The 24,841-nt window shown below is 35.4% G+C and overlaps 1 protein-coding gene and 1 long non-coding RNA gene across 2 annotated transcripts in view; one reads left to right on the top strand and one right to left on the bottom strand.

Moving 5' to 3' along the window:
• Positions 1 to 22,620, top strand: part of LOC139968159 (uncharacterized) — a 63,212-nt gene extending 40,592 nt beyond the window's left edge. The window contains exons 8-9 of the mRNA XM_071972556.1: positions 1,855 to 1,925; positions 22,064 to 22,620. Of these exons, the coding sequence (XP_071828657.1) occupies positions 1,855 to 1,925; positions 22,064 to 22,242 (250 nt within the window). The 3' untranslated portion in view covers positions 22,243 to 22,620. The remainder of the gene's footprint in view (positions 1 to 1,854; positions 1,926 to 22,063) is intronic.
• Positions 3,026 to 7,168, bottom strand: LOC139967560 (uncharacterized). Its single transcript, XR_011793040.1, has 2 exons — positions 6,647 to 7,168; positions 3,026 to 5,262 (listed from the first exon to the last, which is right to left on the bottom strand). It is a non-coding gene; the product is annotated as an uncharacterized lncRNA (long non-coding RNA).
• Positions 22,621 to 24,841: the final 2,221 nt, after the last annotated feature.

Below are 24,841 nucleotides of genomic sequence, written 5' to 3'. Positions count from 1 at the left end.
AGATTTGTAATCTCGTAAAAGATGTTCGGGGTTTCTTTCGTTTTGGTGGTGTTCTGTTTTGATATGGGTGACCTATTCTTCTCGTAACTGCAAAAATAAATATAGAATGATTATGTTAAAATAGCCATTTAGAAGTATACGTTCTTAAAGGATGACAGTAGACAACAAATTATCTAAATATCTCATACGACCGTTAAAAAATAATTGTTATCAATCAAATTTTGATTAATTTTCCACATTTATGATTTGTGTGAAGCGACTCTTAAAGTATCATCGACAAATCGATCGTATATATAGTGGCTGGACTGGTATAGATTAGCACAAAGACCTTTAAGTCAGTTCATCCGAGGCGATACAAAATTAAAGAAGAAAATTTCATTTTATGGTTTGAAATGACATGTTTTGATCATGCAGTACAAAATTTAACAAGATAAATGGTGTTGTAAGTTATACATGCGTGATAGTTGTTTTGTCAAATTAAAAAGAAAATTATTTGCTTGAATTATTGTGAAGTACAGAACACTGATTAATATTATAATGACCTAAAAGTTAGATAGGCCGAATAGCTGACGTCATCATTGATTAAGCATGACATGAATATTCAATAAATTTGGCATTACTTAAAGGTGAATTGCTTGGAAGCCGATACACACATAGAAACATTACCTATACACTCATTTGTTGTTGGACTATCAGTACTTTAATTTCTACTTAGAACGATCATTTAAAATCACCATGAAGGTTGATGACGTCCACTTTAGGAAGAACGTTCATAAGACTTGGACTAAAATCACAATAACTTCAAAAAACCCTAGCTACAATGGACAAAGAAAACTGATGTTTGATTTCAATCGAGAAGATTTGAATAAAGTTCGTTTTCTGTTTTTTTTTTTTTTTTTGAGTATCATTACATTTATAGCATGTCATAACTGATCGTATCGCAATAAATCAAAACAATCCATATAATTGATTGAAACGATGATTTACAACAAACGGCTGTTTCACTTATTCTATACACTCTCTTTCTTTTTTCCCAGCACTAATTTAATTTGCGATACATATATAGACACAACCTGTCTGTCGAAGATTACTATTTTCTTCGTTTTAAGTTTAAAGTGTTATCGGTGAACCATGATTAATATAGGTAATCATACACATACCGTATCTAAAAACTCATGCTCACCTTCTTCCATTAGTCACAGACGAACATACCTTAAATTATTCATGTCTGTAATGTTTTCTATGACTTTAGCGTTGTTTCTTAGCTTCCTATGTTTATCACGGTATCTCGGAGTTACATACCACTCTAACACGTTTTCTTCTCAAACACAGTATATTATCATTCATTTTGATGCAATTGGCAGAAGTAAAACTAAAAAAAAAAAATGTAATCCTTTGATTAATTCCAAACCTTTCTAATCCAGACTGTTGTCGTCATTTCTGCATAATTAATGTATTTACATAAACATTTCTCACTCGAATTAAGTAATAAGCCTATATCAGTGGACTATATATATATATATATGTGAAGTAATACGGTGAAAGATGCATGCCCCCGATGTATAACATGCCATAGAAATATTACATTCTTCATCATAACAAGGTAAATAAACAAAACGTGAGGCTGAAGCTAATCTTCGGACGACACATGTCATTTCAGACAACGATGTTGTCGATTTATTACAGGTTTTATCTTCTTAATATATCGGAGACATACTCACGATATTTCAAGTAATTTACATGCCATACAGTCCGTAATGTTCATATCGTGTTATGTTTTCTATATCTTCTCTGTCGCACAAGTCATGTTTCTTTTATTTTCATTTTTTTCTTCTTCTTCCCCTCTCTATTGAGGAGATTGCTCCTGGTAGGCAGGCATACACCACGAGATCATGTAAACAGAACCACAACGTTCATCAAAAGAGGTATGTACAGTAGTTTATTGGAAAGGGAGTATAGGCGATGTCTGACCTCTACTGACCCCAGTAGCATCCGAAAGGTAACTTTATGTCATCTGTAGCGATAGTGTAGTGGTGGGTAGTGTAGGGGTAATTTTTGGGGGTCTTAATATGGTTTGATATAACCAATTGGGGGGGGGGGGAGGGATTCCATTTATTGAAACAAATTTGTATTCGGTATATTATATATCCTATGATCCATCCCATCCTTACCAAATCCCTGGTTACAACAATGTGTCAGGTGGGGAAATTGCCGATGTGTTTGAAGAGGGGATATATGTTGGAACTATAGAACCGTGTCTGCGTGGGAAGGAGTAACGTAGGCTTCATTATCAGTGAGAAGAACGCCAACATTGTGTGCTCTCTTAAAATGAGAGACTGAAATTTCAGTCTAATCGACTGAAATTTCAGTCTAATGATGGATGGGATAAGGGATCAGACTACTTAGACTGAATTCCAGTCTGAAATGTAAAGACTGAAGGTCAGTCTTAATTAGACTAAATACTCTTCAGTCTAATAGACTGAAAATCAAACCACTTTAGACTGAACAGTCAGCAGTTTAGACTGATTTATTGCAGCACCAGTCTTAATAAGATTGAATACTTTCAGTCTATAAGACTGATATCAGACTGAACAGTCGGTCCTTTAGACTGAATTATTACACATCACAGCTATACTGTCAATTTTATAAATTGCAAATTCTGGATTGAACAAGCTTTTCTATAGATCCTCTGTGTTGGCTAAGTGCTGGAATTCTTCAATAAAGATGCAGTTAAGGTCATCAAGACAACATTCAATGATCTGTTAATGCAGGGGAATTTACTGAAAGGTGCTACTTCATGGAGTGACTTCACCTTCACATCCAATCATGTTAGGCTATAAAGACCAGAAAATCATTGTGACAGTCACACACAAAGTACATTAAAAATGGTATTCCATCAAGAAATATAATTGTCAATATCCACCGAACAGTAATTTTATTCCTACTAACCCACTTATATATTCTTATATAATTTTTAATATATTAAAAAAAAACAGAAATCAAAACTACAATATTCTGAGGGATGTTCAACAAAACATGTTATCTTTGCAACAAACGTTCAAATTATAAAGATACTTTACATAACAGTGACATATTTTCAGTTCAATATTAATCTGTCAAATTTCTGCTTGAATTGGGCCTGGATCTAAAATGTTCTTTAATTTTTTTGGAAAGGATTAGGTGAGCTGAGAACAGATCAGTGGTGTCGCCAATGGGTGGCCTGGGGAACCCCTCCCCCGAGAAGGAATTCACAAATAGACATATCACCAACCAAGATTCAAATGTCTGGCAACACCACTGTAACAGAAAGCACTTTAAATTCTTAGTATGTCACCACCAGGTGGTAATACCCTGGAATTCATTGACAACACAGCTGTAAATTGAGTGGTTATATACCCAGCTGATCCCATCTCCCGATCTCACTGAACTTTAAATGTTCCACTGTAAAGGATATACTATACGATCCTGCCTTTACAAAAGGGATATGATGGAAACACGACGATAGTACAATGGATCTGGTACATTGCCTTTTTTCCAGTTGTGAATCATTAATGTATAGTAGCAACAATTTTCTTAGAATGATTTCAAAATGGGGAGAACATATGACAAATTTTCAGCAGGTTATTTATAAAATATTAGGAATGGTCAAACTATATATCAGTGCGGTGAACATTTAATACTTTGTGTTTCAATGATATAGATTGGCGATTGCTGAAAGTCATTATCCAGCACACACAAAACAAAATGTTACAAGCAAGCAGTTGACAGAATGGCACAAACTTCATAATGGCTATTAGATAAACATGAACTATTATATACTGCATTCACGATTTCATGATATGGCATTCATATAAAGCAAATTTGTATGCAAAAACAGTACATGTGACTATTATACAACCCTCAATTATTTCTTAACTTTCTGATAGTAATCATATATAGTGATTTCGATCGGGATTTCAATCAAATTTTAAAGTTTTATAAATTATCTCACGTGAATCCTTTAATGTATGTCGGCCTCTAGCTGAAAAAGAAATTTCACTCGAGAGTCGACTAAAAAATTGAAAACAGTTTTGACTCATTACATCACTAAAATTTAAAAAAAAATGGGGGGGGGGAATAATGAGGAAAGGATATTCTCAAATGGAATTTTCTACAGTTACTGACTTTATAATAATCAGGTTACTTGCTTTTCATGGAACAAATTATGGAATATTGTGCACAATAAATAATATTAGCTTAATTAATTGCTTAATTAAATAAACCTTCAACATAGTGAGTGCAGTGAAATGTAGGAACATTAAAGTAAACATTAAAATAACATGCTCGAAAAATCATACAACAAAGTTTTTTTGGCAACTAGGTGTTTGTTTAATTACATTCATAATTAGATCAGTATCATTAAAAAACATTTTTAAAAACCAAAAATCAATTAAATATTTATTTCTGGAGCCCTCCCTATTCATATAAAACTGTTTGTAAACTCCGGGTAATCAATTTAACGTTTTAGGGTATGTGTTAGTTACTCCTTAAAGGCATTGAAGATTTGTCCCAAACAGCATGCAGCCATCTGAAAAAGTTAACTTTCTGTTGCTTGCAAGTGATGTTTGTTCGTGTCGCTAAAAAAGACAGACAGTAATGAAACGTGATACCTTGATATCTTTAGCTGGACCTGAGATGTTCATCGCTGTATCGTTTATACACTGTAATGTGGGTATTGACCGTAGCTGTATGTACTGACTGTACACTGGTGTCTAATTACCGACGGTAGCAAGCTGTGTTTGTATTTTCTGGGATCGATGGCAGTGTGTAACACTTCTGTTACACCTCATTCGAAACTAGGTCAGATTACCGGCATTAGACGTTCTTTTTGCGCGAGTCTTCACACCCTTTTAAAGCTACTCCATGCTGACACACGTGGTTCCGGACTACAGAGCAATAAAAAAGTAACATTCACTCCTTGAAGTAACTCCATGCTGGCTGCCCTTATAGATGTGGCATGGATACGGACGAGAGACTTCACTTCTGTTGGTTGCAAAATTCCATACACCATGGAAGCATGGAACTCACAAAACTAGTGTTGTAGAGGGGGAGCATAGTCTATGTTAAATGTATGTTCTACGCCTCTGTCCCAGCTGGAATGGCCAGTTTATCTGCCACAATGAAGAATTGTTTGGGGTTCAATTCTGGTCCGAGAGATAGGATGAAAGGCTGTCAATATTGTCCTTGTCTGCCCTGTGCTGCACTCTCAATATCTGTGCCCTCCTGTTTGGTGAAGATAAAAATAAATGTGATAAAGGACAAGCAATATGGTATAAATCAAAACATTCTTAAAAAAAGATATGTTGAGAGGTAGAGAGACTAGACTAGAATAATATTTAGGAGAGAATGGAGAAACAAGAACATGATTGGCATTGTACAAAGGAGATATATCAATTCACGATAGGCAGCAATATGTCATCCATGGCGGGTGAGATGTGTTATGTGAAGGTGGATTCAAATTCAACCTAACATTTATGGGTTATCATGTTGATTTTGGCAGGTACATGGTTACCAAGCAAGGTTTGTTGTTAGTTGTTTTCAGAAATTTCTCTTTTTAAGGATAAATTGTTCATGACATCTCCTGATTCCATTACATCAGCATAGAAAACCAGTGAACAAGGAATATGATTTACATTTTAGCCTACTGATTTCACTAATATGTCTATCTGCTTGTAAAAGAAACTGATTTCATAACATTAGTGAATGGTAATATTACTGTAAAATCTTATAATAAAGACTGATGGCCCACTATATGTTTAATAAAATAACAAAAGCATACCAATTCTTTTCCAGTTTCCACATGATTTAAATACAATGGTAATGGTTTAACAGAATCGTGTTAGCTTCATGCTGTAATGGCTGTAGAAGTCACTACATTTTTTCAAATAATTAAGGGTGCTTACAATCTATGCATAATAGTACTGTGTTTTGCAATTTCTTGAGCATTATTATGTTCAAGTATTTGTTATGAGGTTAACCTAGCCTAGATTCATTTGGGACGATCGAGTACATATTGCAGTCCTGACAAGCGTGCTTATTCGCCCGACGATTGGGTTCATATGCAGGACAGGCGGGCTAATTTGCCCAACGATCTGGTACCGTGATAGCTTCATGCTGTAACGGCTGTAGCAGTCACTACATTTTTCAAATAATTAAGGGTGCTTACAATCTATGCATAATAGTACTGTGTTTTGCAATTTCTTGAGCATTATTATGTCCAAGTATTTGTTATGAGGTTAACCTAGCCTAGCCTAGATTCATTTTGGGACGATCGAGTACATACTGCAGGACAAGCGTGCTTATTCGCCCGACGATCGGGATGTATATGCAGGTCAGGCGGGCTGATTTGCCCGACGATCGGGTACATACGCAGGGCAGGCGGGCTGATTTGCCCGACGATCGGGTACATATGCAGGACCGGCGTGCTTATTCGCCCGACGATCGTGTTAATAGGCCCCACCAATTATAACAACAGCCTAGGCCCTATTTGCTATAGTACAGCCTAGCTAGGCCTACCTCGCGCACAAGCCTAGAATAACTAACGTTACGAACTGCCAAGCTTTTATTCTGTATTAATTGGAAAACAACAAAAAACATACATACATACCCTCGAACACTGTTATCACTTCTTCGTGGAAACCTTTATTTGTAAGAAAAGTTCTTAAAGACTCAGCCATTGCTAATTTATAACCTTTACTCTAGCTTAGACATACGGTCGTCTGTCTCGTTCATGCCTAGCTGTGTGTACGGCGTGCGTACGTACAGTACAGCGAGTACCTGGCTAAGCGAAGAATATAGTAGTATATATGTACACAAGTTGTAGCGCTCGTCGTCACACTTATTTTTGTGCGGCGTATTTGCAAGTTTTCGGATGACGTAGGCGCATTTCTGTTCTTTGATTGGATACATTTTTCAGTGGAATACAGAGACTGAAAATGGTAAGATGACATGCCACATGTGATTAGCTGATTGGTTAATAAAGTCAGTCCAAAACAGCGACTGAACGGTGTAACTGATAATACAGTCTAAGTAGAGTGTTTCTCAGTCTAAACTCAGTGTATAACACTGAAAAAAATTTCAGTCTCAAAGAAGACTGAATTCTTCAGTCTAACATTTTAAGAGAGTGTTCCCTATAGTTATATGTTATTGTCGTTGATATATTAGTTTGAACTCCTCCCTAACTTGACAAAGCAATATGGAAAAATGATATTGCTTTTTAAAGTACTAAATAAATGTCTAAAGGGAAACACATGATTGCCACTTTGCCACTGTATTGCAACAGTATTAAAAGTCATATCCCTTTAGTTTAAGCAGGGAGTTAACAACTCTCGGCTTAAGCAGCTGTTTTGACAGATTGACAGGTGGTTGTCACTGATCGGCAGAATTGATAACTTCTTATTAGTTTACTGAATGATATATACTAACTTACTGCGGGTCTCTGGTGGTGAGAATAAATCTCATTTCAATGGTTAATGGGTAAAAAATGACTTTGTCCGACTACTGTTAATCCCCACCCCCAAACCCCCCCCCCTCCAACATACAATATTCTTGAATACATTTATAAAGTAGAATCTGACACATTTGCCCTATTTGCATTTTATTTAGTAATCCATACTTTGACCTCTATTGACCCTGAGGTTCCCCCACCTTATGCACACTTCTCACAACTAATACATAGCAACGTATCTTTGACATAACAAACTTTGTTCGTGATAGAATTCCTATGATATGGTTTTAAAGACGACTTTGAAATATTGACCGTTAATGACCACCAATGACCTTTGACACGCACCAAACATAGCTGAATTCTTGTTATGCTATGAGATCTGGTACCCCTTTTCCCTTCTCGAGACCACGTGTTTTACAATTATTTCGTTGTTTATGGCGAGACTTTGATAACCATCATGAATAAAAGACTCATTATACATTCAATCTTGACAAACGAAAGATTTTTTTTTAAATTTGGGCGAAGAAAGTACATCGTCGTGGTTATTTACTAAACAATAATAATTAATACCAACATACGTTGTACAGTTAGGGATTGGTAGGTTGTGTGTAAACTTGAATGTATGATGAGGCAACAAGTAACTGTTTTTTCCCCCCATGAACCTTAGATTTCCTTTAATGATCGAGTGTGATCTAATTGTGGCAAGTTCAATGCAAATGCGTCCTTGGTAGGCAACACATGCATGTTAATATCAAAAGCTTCCGTGTTGTTGAATGCATGCAGGCTCATCATAAGAACAACCTGACCCTGTACCCGACCTAGTTTTAAAACAGTTGATTCAACTATGTATACCCCTATAAAATTCGTCGTTGTTAGACAACTTCTTTGCTCCACCGACCCTCGAAATGACAGAGGGAGAGAAATAAATCAACGTTAAGATGTTAAAGGAGTATAGGCAGCAACAACGACGAGCGAAATACACTACCGGGTAACTTACGCAATGTAAGTATAATACATACAAGTCAAAAGCGGTCACCAGTATATGCTTGAATGACTTGTGTGTACATAGGTACACGTACATGATTTCTTTGGACCCCCAACCCACCCCCTAGCCCCTACACACGCCAATACACAAATACCAACTTTGACTGTCAGTGGAACATGTGACTTTGATTTTTGAGGTAATGAATCGCAAAATCATCACAAAACTTTCCGACAAAATGGACCCTCTGTGTATTCTGTTCAACAAATTCCAGCATTTGAATGTTTTCCAACCGGTCAAAACGGACTTGTTTTTTTAATGCTAATTTTTCATCAAATGATCGATTTCTTTATGCGAATTTCTACATTAATCAACAAAAGGTCACGTTTTAAATATCAAAAGTTCACTTATTTAAGACAGCCATGGAAAAAGGGTGAAAACTATCCGCCTATCATTCACAACAATGGGTTCTTAAAATTTATGAAAAGGGGCACTTTTGGGACTTTTCACAAACCTAGGGAAGGGCCGTACCCCACCCTACCCACTTCCCTCCGCAATACCCATCACCACTGCCCCTGGATAGTACCCTTAGGCACAGGGATGCAACTGGGATCGACGACATATACACACTGAATAACACTCAACAAGTCTACGGTAGCTTTAATATCCGACACGTAAACAATGCAGTATAGAGATCAAGTTGGCAATAACAGAGTGTGTCGAAGTTGATATCTGTAAAAATTTGAAATTATAAATGTCACAGTATTTGTTATCAAGTTTCCCTTTTTCCTTAGGACAACCTTAATGAGGAAAGACGTAACAAATAGTCACTAAGATGTTTATTTTGTATGATATATGTTAATTATAACCGTAAAGGCCTCACATGAATATTGTTATGAGCTAGACTTTGTTTTTTTCGACATCATTCTGCCCCCGTTGATATATTTCAAAAATGACGTATTGCTATATAAAGGTACCATAACTGCTCTTCTTGTTTATGACGTCACTTTGTCACTTCCCCGTTTCCCTTTTCACGTCACCATTTGCATTCATTAAACCATTGCGTTTTGTTTACACTCGTATAGTAGTATTTTAATTGTTTCGTCAGACGTCATATTAAATGGGCTATCAGGCTCATTTTCAATGAAAGCGTCAATTTTTTGGTTTCGTAAACAATTAAACCAAATCGAGGTCTGCTTGATAAAAACTTGTAATTCATCAAAATAAGACGCCTTGCTAGTTTTTTTTTTCTTTCTCCATCAAATGAGTTTAAAAAGAGCGAGTTATTCTTAAAGTTTAATTGAGCTCGAAACTTTCGTTACCGGGACACGTTTTCATATTAATAGTATTAATCACTGATAAACGCAACTTGCAATTGTTTCCACTTTTTCTGATTTTTTTTAAAAGGAACCTTGATTAATGTAGCTAATTACCTACATGATTATGGCGTTATGCGTTTTGTTTTTATCTTCTTCCACTAATTAGAAATAGTAACGAAATGAAGCAGTTTCCTTTTACATGCTTATATATATCAGGTTTTCACGTTTGAGTTTTAAACCTAAACATGCATGACGAAACCATTACACTACAACAAGTTTGACAATAATGTCATAATTCTATCATAACTTGAAATTGGATTGTTTTAAAGAGGATGATCAGTTATAAATGTTAACTGTGTTTCCAAAACTCTAAGTCTATGACCTTTTTAATATCTAACACTTGAAAATAAAAGCCAACATCCATTTAGCTGAAAGTGCATCTAGACCCATGATACACTATTCCTTTGTTTTTAAAGGTTTTGGTGTAATTTTACTTGAAGTTAGAGTAACTAGTATAAGGACGAGGTCTGTGTCTGTACGTGTGAGTGGAGTAGGAGCAGGGTAGTGGGGGGGGGGGGGCTGGGTTGGGTATAGGGCGGAGATGCGTCCATAACTCTCAGTTCTCTAAACGCTTTGTTGTTATTCGCGCACAGACTTTGCTTCGAGATTGCCGAGAGTATTTTTTTTTTAACTGATCAAAATTTGTTTTAAGTTATTACCTCCACCTAACCAAGCCACACCCCTGATCCACCCCTATCTGTATGCCTCGTGTACCGTGACGTTTGAGCTGAATTATTCCGTGCATACATTGTTTCACTGAGCAGCTTGTAATGAATAGATCGATATGGTTTCTTAATGTCACGGGTGGACACGAAATCGATCTTACCGGTCACAGTAACATTTTTACCCAATTCGCGGGCCACAGTATACTTAAAGATATATGGTACACCTATCCCATTTTAACAAAAGAGAAAATATTCCATTATTAGGGATATGAACGATCGCATGTTGAAATATAATATCACAGGTACATAAATACTATAAGGTATCGTGTGCAGGCCATATAGGAACATTTAGCATACGGGCCGCTGGCTGTTCTTTGCCCACCGTTGCTTTAAATCAATTCTTAACGTTCGATTGCCTTGTTTTTGGCCATGTTATCGAATCTTTACCAAGTGCAACTGATTGTCAGAATACAATTTTTCACAATACGGGGCTCTTGATGATTAAGTAGTAATGAAAGGTTACTTAATCATTAAATATTTAAGGATTCCAATCTAAGACAAAATTTTCTTTTCTGGATTCCTTGTTTTTTTTTCTTCATATATCAAAATTTAAACCAAATTCCACATCTTTCTTCACAGACTGTTACAAACTATTTCAACAGCATAAGTAGAAGTATACACTAGTAGAATTTTCATTGGCATGAGTACGAGTATACAGGGACGAAGCTCCAAGCCCGTGTACTAATACTTCATTTTGTATACCATAGTACGCCTAGCTATGCTGGACTCCAAAATGCCCCGGGTATCAGTGCGAGTACAAAATTACGATGGTGCACCTATACGATTACAGGCGACCTAGCTATAGAAGAGTACCAATTACTGGACACATTACACGAATATATGAAAGGTTATTTGAGTGGTTAACTAATAATGAAAGTAATGAACTTTGCTAGAGGCTTTTTGTATTCAAACTTTACAAGAACACATTCACAAACGTTTGATTCTTATTTTGCACCGCAACATGCCAATACCTATAACAACATATCCTATGGATAAAAGTACGTCAGTTGTAATCTTCAATGAAAACATCCATTACTTTTGAAGATTATAACATATGTAAGGCGTACACTGCCTCGCGCGTGAAATACTCTCGCGCGCGTGTCATCATAATTATGACGACCAAATATATTTTGGCTTTCTGGCAATTGACAACTGTATAATGGAGTGCTATTTTTATGATTCTTTCGCAAACTTTTTTGTTCAATGGATCATGAAAGAAATCAAAATTCCGTTAGGTTTAACAGGAACTCATGGCACAAAAAGTGCATAGAAAGGGTTCGTTATTGGATGATAAATTTAAGTCGTTTCTCATACTGCAAGATTACGCAAACTTGACACGGAAATACGTTAAAATTGGTTAGTTCCACGTACAGCCTACGTCATAATATACATATATGGAATTGCTAAGAAAAGTCCAACATTTTATCCGCAAATATTTAAAATTCTTGTGCAACAGTTTTTGACCTGACGACGTTAAGCATATATTTGTGTGGCATTTAACCGCCTAATTCGGTAATTTTTACCTTCCTGAACATGCCGGTTTATGCAGGATTGCGCCCATAGAAAGCTAATAGGCCTATCCATTTGAGAATATTTGTCAATTCAACCGTGCAACTAACAATTTGATAATATCAGCACAGAAGTTTTCGTTATTACAGCAACAGCAACGTATATTGGCATTTCAATGCATGTCATATTTTAAGTTGAATTCTTAGCTGAGAAATATATACAAACCATCTAACTTCGACGCAATGAGTAGTGATCATTTTAGTTTATAGTGGTTTCATTTTTACTTTGATTTATTCATTTTATTAAGGGGTGAAGGGTTGGTGGTAGATACTTGGGGCTCAACTTGGGGCTCACTTTCATGATTGAAGAACAGGAATTGCTTCAACATGGCGGCACCACGAAAATAAAGGCTCCTGCATTCTTTATTGCTTACGGGTTTTCTTGGAAGTTGCACAGACCAAAACTCTATTTGGCTATATAGACCTATATTTACACCATGCGCTTTTTAATATAATAAAATGTCATAGCCTGGCGGAGAATTAATCTTTTTACATTTTTTTGCTTTCAACGTTAATGCGTTCATTTTACATGAAAAGGAGCCATCAGCCTTATTTAACAGAAAAACAAGGAAACGAGTTCTACCGTTCCGTCATCCAGCGGTTTCTGACAGCAAACAGATGGGCTTGTGTTTAGACACAACCGATATGCAGACAGGAAGCAGTAATGATACTTCGTTATGAGTAGTAATATAGAGCACATAGCCCTCGGGGGCAACCCTATTCCACGACACGAAAAAAAAAATCAAATATAATAATAGTAAATCGACAATAAGACAACAACACATTCGCTACGGAACTCGTGCGTTAAACCTATGAATATTATATTCCATGTGTAAGGATTTTTTTTTTTTTTAATGAAAAGCCTATGATCTGATTGTTATTTCCTACTCTCAATAAAAAGTAATCCCGACTTGTTAAGCCTCATCTCCCATTTCAGTTAACAAATTCCTAATTGCTTACAACGAAGTTCAACACGTTAGACTGACAATAGAGATATCGTAATAACCAGAGGCTACGGGGAAGTTAGCTGTATACATTGGCGATCACGGCACGTGGCAGGTTTTCATCGTAGGCCCTTGGGGACAAAAATTGTACGACGCAAGATAGCTTATCCAGATGGCGCACAGTTCAATGTATATCTGTACACGGGCTTGAACCGTGGAGTAAGATCCCAATAAAACTCGATGACAATATGAAGATAAATAAATTTCATAGGATAATGGGGAAAAACTAGAAACGAATTTTGACGGAAAGTGGCAGTCCCTAATCACAAATTAAATAGACTGGCGTTGAATGAAGAAAGAACGATGATTTAAGAGGGTTCTTTAGGGGAACTTTTGGGGATTACAAAATTTCAAACAGCAGGATGGTATACTTTGATTTCGAACAGACGGTTATGAAATCTAAACAATAAATCTGATTGCTAGAAGTGGTTTTCATGATTCTATATTTTTTAACTCCAAATTCAATTTCACACTTCCTTGAATCGTCTCTCTTGGCAATTTAAAATATATACTAAAATTGTAAAAATTTTGATTTGATTTTTTCACTTCATAAAATGAATAAATATTTTGAAAATGTATTAAACTAGTAAATGTATTTATGTATGTATACAATGCATGTAGGTATGTGTGCATATTGCATTGTAGATACACAAGTAACTGTCTATCTATTGTAAGTGTACATATATTAAATACAACGTGCATGATTGTTATTTTTCGGTGGATACGAGTTTAAAGATGAACACAATATTAACCTATTTAGCCTATTGGACACAACAAGACAACCCTCTACACCTCCCAAAGGCTCTATTCTTATATTCATGTTACCTCAAACTCCAAACCTACAATTTCATTTCTCGTTGCATCTTCAGCTCACTATGCGAGTCATGATAACGATTCTACTATACCTTGGGTGGAATGTTCACCCATTTTTCTATTGGTTTTGTTCTACACACGAACAATATGGTTAACATTTACTTCAACAATTTTCGTTTTGTATACTTGCATCGTCCGTTCATAGATAATCATAAAGTAGCCTCAGTTATGCAGAACCATTGTCTATGTAAGGAATGGTACGCTGATGACCCTGTTCAGGAAAACGGGAGAACATTCAGTATATGTCAGTCTTACTTTGTAAGAGAGCCATGTTTCTACCCCTTTCTCTTTCAGAAACTTTCCATTTGAAAAATGAAATTATGAATGAATAGTTAACGTTTTTCGAGAAAGAGCCTCAGGTAAATTGTCTTCCAAAATATTGGGTTTAAATGTAGCAACCATATATAACCCCATGCTCATGATCCAATCACGTGATTTACCACGCATGAGCCTAACAAAAAAGTAACGTCATAGTTTGTTGGGCTGTTTTTTTCTTGCTATGTATTTGAGGTGAATGTCCGATACGTTTCGATACCAAATCCCTTTAAAATTAAACCCGTCGTAACAAAGGAGTTCGCGTGTCCATGATATAAGCTTCATTTCCAACAGTGACGGAAATATACAGACATTTCCAAAATTCGCGATTTTCATTCTCATTCCGTTAATTCTAATATGAAGACGAATCACGAAGATTAAGGAAGTTATGGAATTATTAATTTTACGAAAAACGGTGACATGATGTACATCTTCATATCCATGGTAAATATGTTGTTACCATATTATAAGGTGTTACCTATATGCTAAGTATGCAGTTTATATCTATATATAAATATAATTGTATAGAACCATTTGTTATGATACATAAACTACCCTTTGTTTTTATCCCGAGTGAACGCGGATCCAGTGGGTTGCGGTGTACAGCCTACCCCCCCCCCCACCCCCACCTTCCCTGCCGCTCCCCTTCAGCGTCACAATAAAGTTTAAAAGTAGTAATTAGTACAAATTTGCGTTAAGAGAACCTAAATACGCCCAGAATGCACCGTTCGATGTAAAAAAAAAAAACATTCAGGGGTAGTAAAACAACAAAAAATCTGGGGTAAGGGGCCCTCCTCACCCCCTATATACATGAGAGTCGCCCTTAACGACCCTATAGGTCCATCCCCTCTTTTACAAAATACCTGATCGGCCTCTTTCCCAATACAAATGCATGGGGTTGTGTAACTTTACAGAAATAATCATATTTTTATGTTTATGAAAGATTATTCATATTTCAATATCCCGCTAGTTATATTGTCTATATACCCGGTGTCTGCCAGCAGTATATGACTCATCGCTATTAGAGGGTTATTAGACAGGCACATCAGAAGGACCCATTCAGTCATCGGTTTGAGTGAATGGTTTTCTATTTTTTCTGTTTGGATAACTTTAACACTCTGACTTGTCAATAAAAAAGACTTCTAAAACGTTTTACCAACCCACGTAATTTGACTGCGGTTTACTTTCAAGTATACTACCCGGGTCTCTATCGGTTTATCGCAGGATATTGTTTTCCTCCATCCACACGTTGCACTTTTTATAGCACTTAAAAAAAAAATTTGAAGAGATATAACAGTTATCCCGGATTTTGGTGCCATTTCGTGAGAGGAATGGAACAAATAACATTGAGAGGATATAGAGAAATATTTTTTTTTCTAATATTTTTTATTTTTTCGTCTTATTAAAGACAGAAACACAAGGTATTATCATTGACATTACCTGTGACTATTACAGAGGGCGAGAATTTCTCGTTTTTCTATAATTTGTGTTAACCTTTTTGTCTTTAATTGATCGTAGTCAATTTAATTGACAATAGTTCATTGCTTATGATGTAATTAATGAGGATCAATTGAGGATATAATTAAATTTGCTATCATATATATATATATATATATATATTTCGATGGAATTGATTGGTTGAAGAACGCGAGTCCACCGGTCCATTGGCTTTTAGGAAGCATATCTTCTTCAAGTGGATTGAACTAGACCTACATTGGAATCATTGTGCAGTCTTTAGTAATCGAACACTTTCGAGTCATGTACCTCAATGCAGATTGTTTTACTCGACTTAAAATTGATTGGTCTTCCAATCAAATCAATTTATTTAACCTGTCATCCATGTAAACGTTCTGTTTATTTTTATACAAGTTAGTAGCACGAGTTTTCTCTCTCCTTTGTTTCTTCATTTCTATGACAATATTGCTCCGATTTGTTAAACAAACACAAGAGGTTGCACAGCAGCCGAGTCTCTATGAATATTAATATAAACAGGTCAACACGAGCTGGCACTATTTTTGTGTGGATAAAGTTATCTCCCAGGATAATGTAGACAAAGATGATCTGCAATTTAATTCAGATCATTTTTGTAAAGAAAGATCGGTCACTTATAACAGGAAGATGCTATATTTGGACCAAGAAGAAGCTCCCTGACCGTATTACAACTTCATTTGACACTTTCTGATTTATTATATTTTTAAACTCTATTTAGGTTTTATTGACGTGTTTGTTGATGTTAGTATTGCCTTAGTTTAATAGGTCGTTCACTGACTTGTTATTTTGTTAATAGATGTCATTTGTTTATCCCTGTTTTTAGTCACTTTATTAAACTGCCTTAATCGTTACTTTATTCAATTTTCTTTTCATTTTTCTTTTTTCGTCTCATTTTATTTCTTCTATTTTCACAATGTGTTTTTAGTTTGGCTTTCGTGTATTCAATACATATACAGATATAGTTGTATATGCACATCAGACTTAATTGTATATCATTGGAACGACACTTACTCTTAGATTGGTTCATTCACACCTACATCTACCAGGCTGTCCATTTTTATTTTGAAAGTAGGAAAGTAGTCAGATTTTCTCGTTTCTCTCTTCTGTGAATGTCAATTATTAATCCTGATTCCGCTATATATATACATATACAATATACCTGTACACGTTTTTCAGTTGAATCTTTTTTTAATTGCCAGTTTTCACATGATATTCACCTAATTAAAATGCTTTAATTTTTATTCTTTCATTCAAGACAGAATAAAAATTAAATAGTAAATGTCTACGAAATAAATTTGGAATCTTCTGTAATAGCCTACTAGTTTTGCTTAAGTTTTTTTTTTTTTTTTCGTATCATAATTTTGTGACATGACTAGACCTTAGTATTGAAATGCCGGGGGGTCACCATCCATTCTGAAAAAGCAAGTTTCAAAAACACAAAATGTCTAGTTTCTTTGCGTCAAGACATAAGGCATGACATTTTCCACCCCAGTATAGCCGTGTTTATTCAAGTACAAGTCGCTGTTTGTTTACCCGGTTTTTTTCTCTTTACTTTCGGTTATAGTTTTGTGTTCTGCGAAATTTTAACCCATCTCTGGTTGTTATACAATCAACTCTCCTTTCTAAGGGTCTTCCAGTTTTTTAACAATCGAGGAGGACTGAGCGAAAACAAATCATTACTGCCTTTTTTTTTTATTGTATTCTAAAAGGAATATAAACCTGTCTCGAACAAATCGACAGCAGTTGACCGCGCGGTTTGATTTACTTCGTTCGTTTTTTTGTGTTAGTGTTATCGTTACACGAACGTTTGTCATATATTGTCCCTATATACCACCGAGTATAGGAAAGGAGCTGTAAATTGTCAAAAAAAGGTTCTTTGTTTTTGTAGTTCACAGAGGTGTATATATATATATATATATATATTATATTTATATAACAGGTAGCTCGATGAGTAACTGGTAAAGAATGTATAATTCGGGGGGGGGGGGGAATTACATTACTATGGAGAGTAATGTTAGCCGTGGAATTTAAAAACATTAAAACTTTGTTATAGTTTCGGACACCATATACTGACATGTAGATAAGTCCAAATATAGAATAATGGGTAAAATGTGGTAAAGGTTTAATGCAAGAAGTGGGCTTATTTATAGTGTATACATATGAGAAAAATGTTTGCATGTTGAAGATAATTATTTGTTTTAAATAATAAAAATACATTAATTCGATCTTGTTAACGCCTTTAAGCTGTCCAAAGAAAAAAGAACAAGTTTGACAATTATTTCACGTTCATCGAAAAACAGTATTTCAACAAATAAAATCAGTCCTACCGTTATTTCGTTATGCATGTATGAGCAGATCGTCCCTGTAGGATTATGAATGACAACACAATTTGTACGATCTTTTTCAGTTTATTTTATACAAGTGATGTAGGACCGTTAGTAATGTATTACAGCTTCGTTTAGAAATGGAAAAAAAGTAATGACTTGTATTCTTTCATCTCAGAAGCTAAGAAACGAAATACCAAAATGTCTCTATAAATTCGCGGTGTTCGGTTAACCTTCATAAAGAAGTATACAACAAAGTTGCAAGCGTTGTTTATTAAATGAAAAAAATAGAGACTTGTATCAAAAACTTTGAAAAAACGCTGATAGGTTAGATGATTGCCTTCATATTAATCTATTAGACATTTTGTAAACTTTATCCAAGCTTAATAGTTTGTCTTTTCTCCAGCAATGGTTCTTCCTTGTTTCTTTAAAACTCTTTACATCCACATTATTATGGCCATCTGTGTAACAATAATACTAAAATCCCACAACAAAGAAAGGAACACAAACTGCATCACCATGCAGTCTCCTATTGTCTAACAGTAATGAAGAAGAAAAAAGCCGCCAATGAAATGGACTCGTTATGTTGTCAATTTCCTAATCTATTTTTAATTTACATTTAGTTTATTACAAGTCATTATGCAAATTACCTCCGAAGGTGTCAAGTATTTCTCAGGTCTGGAGCCAAATTAGGTCTTGTCTTGTTAATGTGACTATAAATTACCGAAAGTCATTATAAAACCTAAGATGTAATTTACATAAATGCTATGATTTGGACCGGCTAACCTTATCATTAGAATAAAACTCCCTTGTATACTGAGTGCACACATTTACGTAGAAAATGTCAAAACAGTTCCTTGTATAGAACCATTGTTTTTTTTTTCATTTGTTTTAATTGTCTCTAAGTTTATTATCCCTGGTAAATATGTAAAAACTATCAACACCTTTTCCTTCTTTTTCATATTTGTTATAGTTGAAAAGTCGAAAATTTCGAACCAAAAAAATACATGTAGGGCCTATTACATGTAAGTAATTTATTGTAAAGTTATGTCAAAGAGACAGGGTTTTCTTTAAATAAGAAAATTGGTAAATAAAATTAATGCAAGCATATAATATAAGAAGGTTCTAACGAGACATAGATAATTCATTAATTAATAATTAATAAAACATTCAGTTTTATTTCAAACGTGTCAAGATACTTGATGTAAACTTCGGAGGATTCAAAGCTATAAGCAAAATACATTTCTGTCTAATTTACAATTATCGCATCACTCACGATTTCATTTTCAGCATCATTGAAAGGACACAGCGCTGTAAGTTTTTAAATTGCCTCACAGAAGAAGAAAAAACTTCGACCACACCTTTTATTATTGCATCTATGGAATATTTGAACCAAGGCTATTTTATAAGTTGTATTTATTATAATATTAACATCTTACAGTGTCATAATTAATCGTTGATAATTAACTTGTGGTTTTCCTTATAAACATACTAAAATGCTTTCAGGCAAACCTAAATTTATACGTCCTTCCGTGCATACATAATATACACTAAGAGCCGGTCCTTGGTATGTATTAGAACAGATCAGAGAGTTTTTCGTAAGTCACTTAACTGGAATGGAAACGACCATGCACGTTTTATAACTTTGTTTTATCATAATACTTCATGTCTTCAAATATTTCAAATAAATGAAGAAAAGTTTTATTACCGAAGGTCGCATGGGAAGGGGTGGAGGGTGGAGCGGAGGATGGGGGGGGGGGAGAAATACACGGGAATGAAAACAATATAAGTAGCTAACAAGAAAAAAGATAAGTTTTTAATCAAAACAATGGGAATAAATTAATTGTCCAACCTAATAGCTAGCGAGTGTTAGTCGTCATGTGTTTTAACGAAAGCATAAATGCCAATACAAATAAAACGTTAAAAATTAATATTAATATTTAACAGACTAGACTCCTTCGAATTTTTTATTTTTGGGGCTTTTGTTTTATTTTGTTTTTTGAGTGGGAGAGTGCATTTTGGGGGGATATAAATTTCTTATTCAGACAAGCTTTATCATAAAATATATATATATTTCTTCGTTAAATATGTATGTTATTCTTGTTATTGGCAACTCTCAAATGTTGTGCCAACTGTTATAACTCTATGGAAGAACGGTTTCCTTTTGTTATTATTTTTTTATTTTTTTTATAGGCTGGTTCTAAACTCATTTAATATAGTTTGTTAGTATAAAGGATCCCTTTAACTCGCGATGTGATTTAATTTTATTGTCCTCACCAACAACAAAAGGTTCAAAATTAACTCACTAAGGCAAGTAATATCTTTCTCATTAGGCATAAGTGTCTTCAATAAATTGGGGAGCAAAAGATCTTACATTTTCTTAATACGAATGCTATCCAAATCGAAGTAGTTTGATTAATCTTAATATGATGCATTGAAAGGTCAAGCCATTGAATACATACTGTCATGTCATTTGTAATATGTAGGACAAACTGGTCGCTGAATGGCAATTTGCAAATCAACGAAAATTGCATACTTTACTTATACGCCGTGGGAATCACACCCCGCTACTCATTTTAGCTCGTCCTAGTGCGAAGTGGTATAGTTGTTTACACAACAACAAATATAAGCGGTAAACAACCGATCTGTTATTTTCATTGAAGTCAATTTCGTTGGCTTCAGATTCTGTATTAAAGGTGACATACATATTTCATTATTTTTAGTTTATTTTGAATTCTTCTTTAGAAACAATCTACTATTAGCATTACATCTCTTTAACTCGACCAAAGGGGTTGCAGTGGTAAACCAATTTGAAGAGTTCTAACCTTTTTCTTTTCATAAATAAATATGATAACTAATTAAGAAAGACCGATTGTTTTGCTCTTGAATTAACAGATGAATTTCTTGCAGTCATGAAAAAAATACCATTTTGTTAGACTCACCTGTGTTGACTCGATCCCGTAGGAGACGTCTGCCCTCCATCCATGGAAACATGGAGGGTAGATGTAGGCTCATGGGAAGGGGTCTGTGGGCAGGGACACGAATAACACTCCCGTAGCAGTCTATATCGGCCCGATCAAACAACCCCCTGGACACTGCGCTCTCATAGTACGCTTTCTCAAAAGCTGCGTGGTCTGGTTCAATTTCATGATATTTTCCTTTACTTGTAAAATCGTCCTCTTTTTTAGAAGAAGGTAAGCGTAATATTTTGTCGATACCGAACGATAAATCTCGTTTCTCCCCTTCTCGTTCCGTTGTAATTTCTGCTTCGCTCTCGGCTGGTCTTCTCAGAATTGATTCTTTCTGCAGGGTCTGGGCCTCACTAGACACCACATACGGTTCAGGCGTTCCAACCTTCATTTTGTCTTTACTTTACAAGTTTTTTTTTGCTCAAGTAAACTATAAGCACTGGATAAGTCTGGACAGACTTTTACTATATTTATCTTTGAAGTTTGAAATTTTAGTGGAAATAAAAACACTATTTTTGTTCCATTTTTACCAAACAATTATCAAAGTTTTACAGAAGTCTCGTTGCTACGTCAAAGGTTTTCCACAGCATGGTCTAGAAAGGACCAGTTTTATTCGTTCATAGTTAATCGTATTTAAAAATGACTCCAAGTTTGGGTCTTGAAAGTCCAACCCCGCACGTTCAATGGTTCTGCGATATGCTCATGTCAAACCAACAGCAGTTCATCTTAAATTGGTTGTAAACCCCTTCAAAAAAGTTTTCGTACCCAAAATCAGCCTTAAACCGAAACCGTGAGAGAGCTAGTTCAAAACAAACAAAAATAATCGAAAGTTTGGCTGACGAATAATTGTCTGTTATCCAGCGTTGTATTCATTGCAGTCTATCGCGACAGACCCCCATTTACTATCATATTCTTCTTCTTTTTTTTCTCTCTTTAATGGTGGTTAGTTGACGTGCCCACTTATGGACGCAGACGTCGTATTTCTCTTGGAGTTGATTGGTCGTCTGTTGCAGCGATGACAGCTGTCGCGCATGCGCCGAACAGTCAAAACGATAAAAGTTACTTTTTTTTTTTTAACGGGCGCGCTAGGGCTGCCCATTATCTTCACGGTTGGTTTATGCTATAGCGGAACAAGGCGTCGAAAAACAAACGCCAGCCTCCACTTGGATGGGGTTTAGCCTATTTTGTGCTATCTCTTGTTTTGTTTTTCTTTTTAAGGAAGGGTATAAAACATTGTGTTGTATTTTCACATTAATAACTATACTTATCTATATTAATCTATATTTAATATAAAGTGAGGAGTATACACGTGTACTCCGGTATGTAAAATGTTACGATAATTAAATCCGTTGGCGTATCGTATCGAACGGAGTACAAAGTTTACAAAAATGAATTAGATATTCCAAACAACGCTTGGGGTCTTCTTCAATACCAACAATTAAAAAGTTATATTGATATTTGCTAACACCATTGTTGATGTATTGAAGAGATGGACTACAATGCAATAATGATCATTGATTTGAGGAGTGACATAAAACAAATTTAGCAATAAAGCGAAAATATCCTCTACTTTACAGCTTCTTCCGCGTGAAGCCACTCGCCGGTATAACAGCGAAACTAACGCCTTGAACAGAGTGATCTCCCTGGGTATAGAAGTCTCACTCTTTGAAATTAAGAGTAGATACTTTAAATAGGCCTGATGAGAGTGGCTCATACGAGGGATGCATCCCGGGGGCCGGGGGCAACTTGGGGGTCACAGAAAATGTGGAGGGCGCCTGCGAAAATATGAGAAGAAAATAGTGTATTCCATCTCATAATAAATTGAAGGAATAGTACAATGTGAAAGGGTGGGAGAGGGGGGGGGGCTGATGTTAAATCCCGAGACCAAACATGGCTATCGACCCCTCTGCGTTTAAACTTAGCTTTAAAAAATCCAGTACCTGAATGGCTGTGTTCATCATCAACTACTGTACTGTTTCATATTTGAATTATTTACTTTACATCAACTTGGTTGCTGGAGATTTTCTTCTCTTAATTCTAGGACAATTCTGAATTTCTGAAAATGTTTTTTTTTGTGAAATAGAGAGAATGATATAATCTAATTTCCATTTGTCTGAATTGGGGTATAGGTATAGATCACATTAAATTACTTGTGATCATTTGTTTAATATTCCGTCCAAGTTGTCAATAAACTCCTTTTGGAGATTATATATGTGATAAAATTGGCGAAAAATGCTTTTAAAACGTTAGTCCTTAATATGAATGCAGGCACCTGGCTGTTATACACTAGAGGAATGTTAAGTACAAAGAAGAGCAATCGATGAAGTACTGCAAAACTTCAGAATTAAGATACGGAATTGATAATGTCAATTTTATTTTCTTATGAATACGGTGATGCAAATCGTATGGTTGAAGTCCAGTAAAAGAATAAGATCATAAAGAATAAGAGGGATCCTGATAAAACAAAATGACTGGATTCATGTCATCAAACTGTTTAGGTTGAGTTTTTCTTTTATTTGTTTTATAAACATTTTTTGGGGGGGGGCGGGTCGTAGATTGTGGTCAATTATCGAAACTACTCCAGAATAAAATCGTCCCAACAATGCATTTCAATAGCTTGAATAATCAAATTTCTTTTTTTTGAACGATGCTTAATACAGGACGGTGTTTATGTGGATAAGCCAAACGAACAACGACAACGATTACAAAAATCTCTATTAGATGATCTTTCTTTATTTATGTTTGATACTATGCAATAGTGATATCCCTTATCATAACAAGTGCAGCCGATGAGGTATGTAGCCAAAACGTGGAATACTGAAAATAATAAAGAAAAAATGCATATGATTGAAAGTGTATATCATATGTTGAATTGAGCGGAACGAGCATTTATTGAGAATCGATGTTCATGTGGTTAAAACATACGATAGGTTGGGTAAAACTGCCTACAAGACTTAAAAGCACCTAGTTTGCGTCACTCTGCACAATTAAAAGAAAACAAATGATACAAATAGAGAACAATGTGTCTGACAAAACGCAGATGGTAATAAACATTGCTTTTTAATGTTTAATTAACGTTGATTCGATTATCAGGGACGTGTCCCCTCCCCCACCTTCGATCAAAAAACTGAAAGTTCATATACCAGCCCCTGCCACCCCCCCCCTCTCTCTCTCTCCTCCCTTTCTGATGCAATCCTCGTCCACCACCTTTGATCAAATACAAATAAGAATATTAATGGTGCGATGAGCTGGTAACTATATCAATAGCAATAACAATGTCCGCAATTATTTTGTTCATGTAAAGTAAGAAACGCTGTACACATCTGCTGAGATAGTGTCTTGTGAAATGATTTCAAACAACAATGCATTTTACTTTATACGCATGCGCAACGAGCTGCTGTAACTCTGTTATCGGTTCGTTAACTTTTGTCACTGTGGCTAACCGTTATATTCACACATGATCGGAATAATGTTTACACGTACCTACTACCTTCATGGTCTTCCCTTTATGATAACCCATGATGGTACCGCTATCATTAACCATTCATGCTGGTGTATCTCTAATACAACACTTATTGAGATAGGTATAATATTGTACATCACTCACGATAGTTTAGGAAGACGGGTGGGGTTCGTGAGTCAAACCACATCAAGGGACCGGCCATCTAAGGGCTGTTTGGAGAGGGTTCTGTAAAGATTTAGCTCGGGTACCCACCCCCCCCCTC

Source organism: Apostichopus japonicus, chromosome 5 (genome assembly GCF_037975245.1).
Source record: "Apostichopus japonicus isolate 1M-3 chromosome 5, ASM3797524v1, whole genome shotgun sequence".
Classification (NCBI taxonomy): Eukaryota; Metazoa; Echinodermata; class Holothuroidea; order Aspidochirotida; family Stichopodidae; genus Apostichopus; species Apostichopus japonicus.
This window is presented reverse-complemented; position numbering and strand designations above follow the sequence as displayed.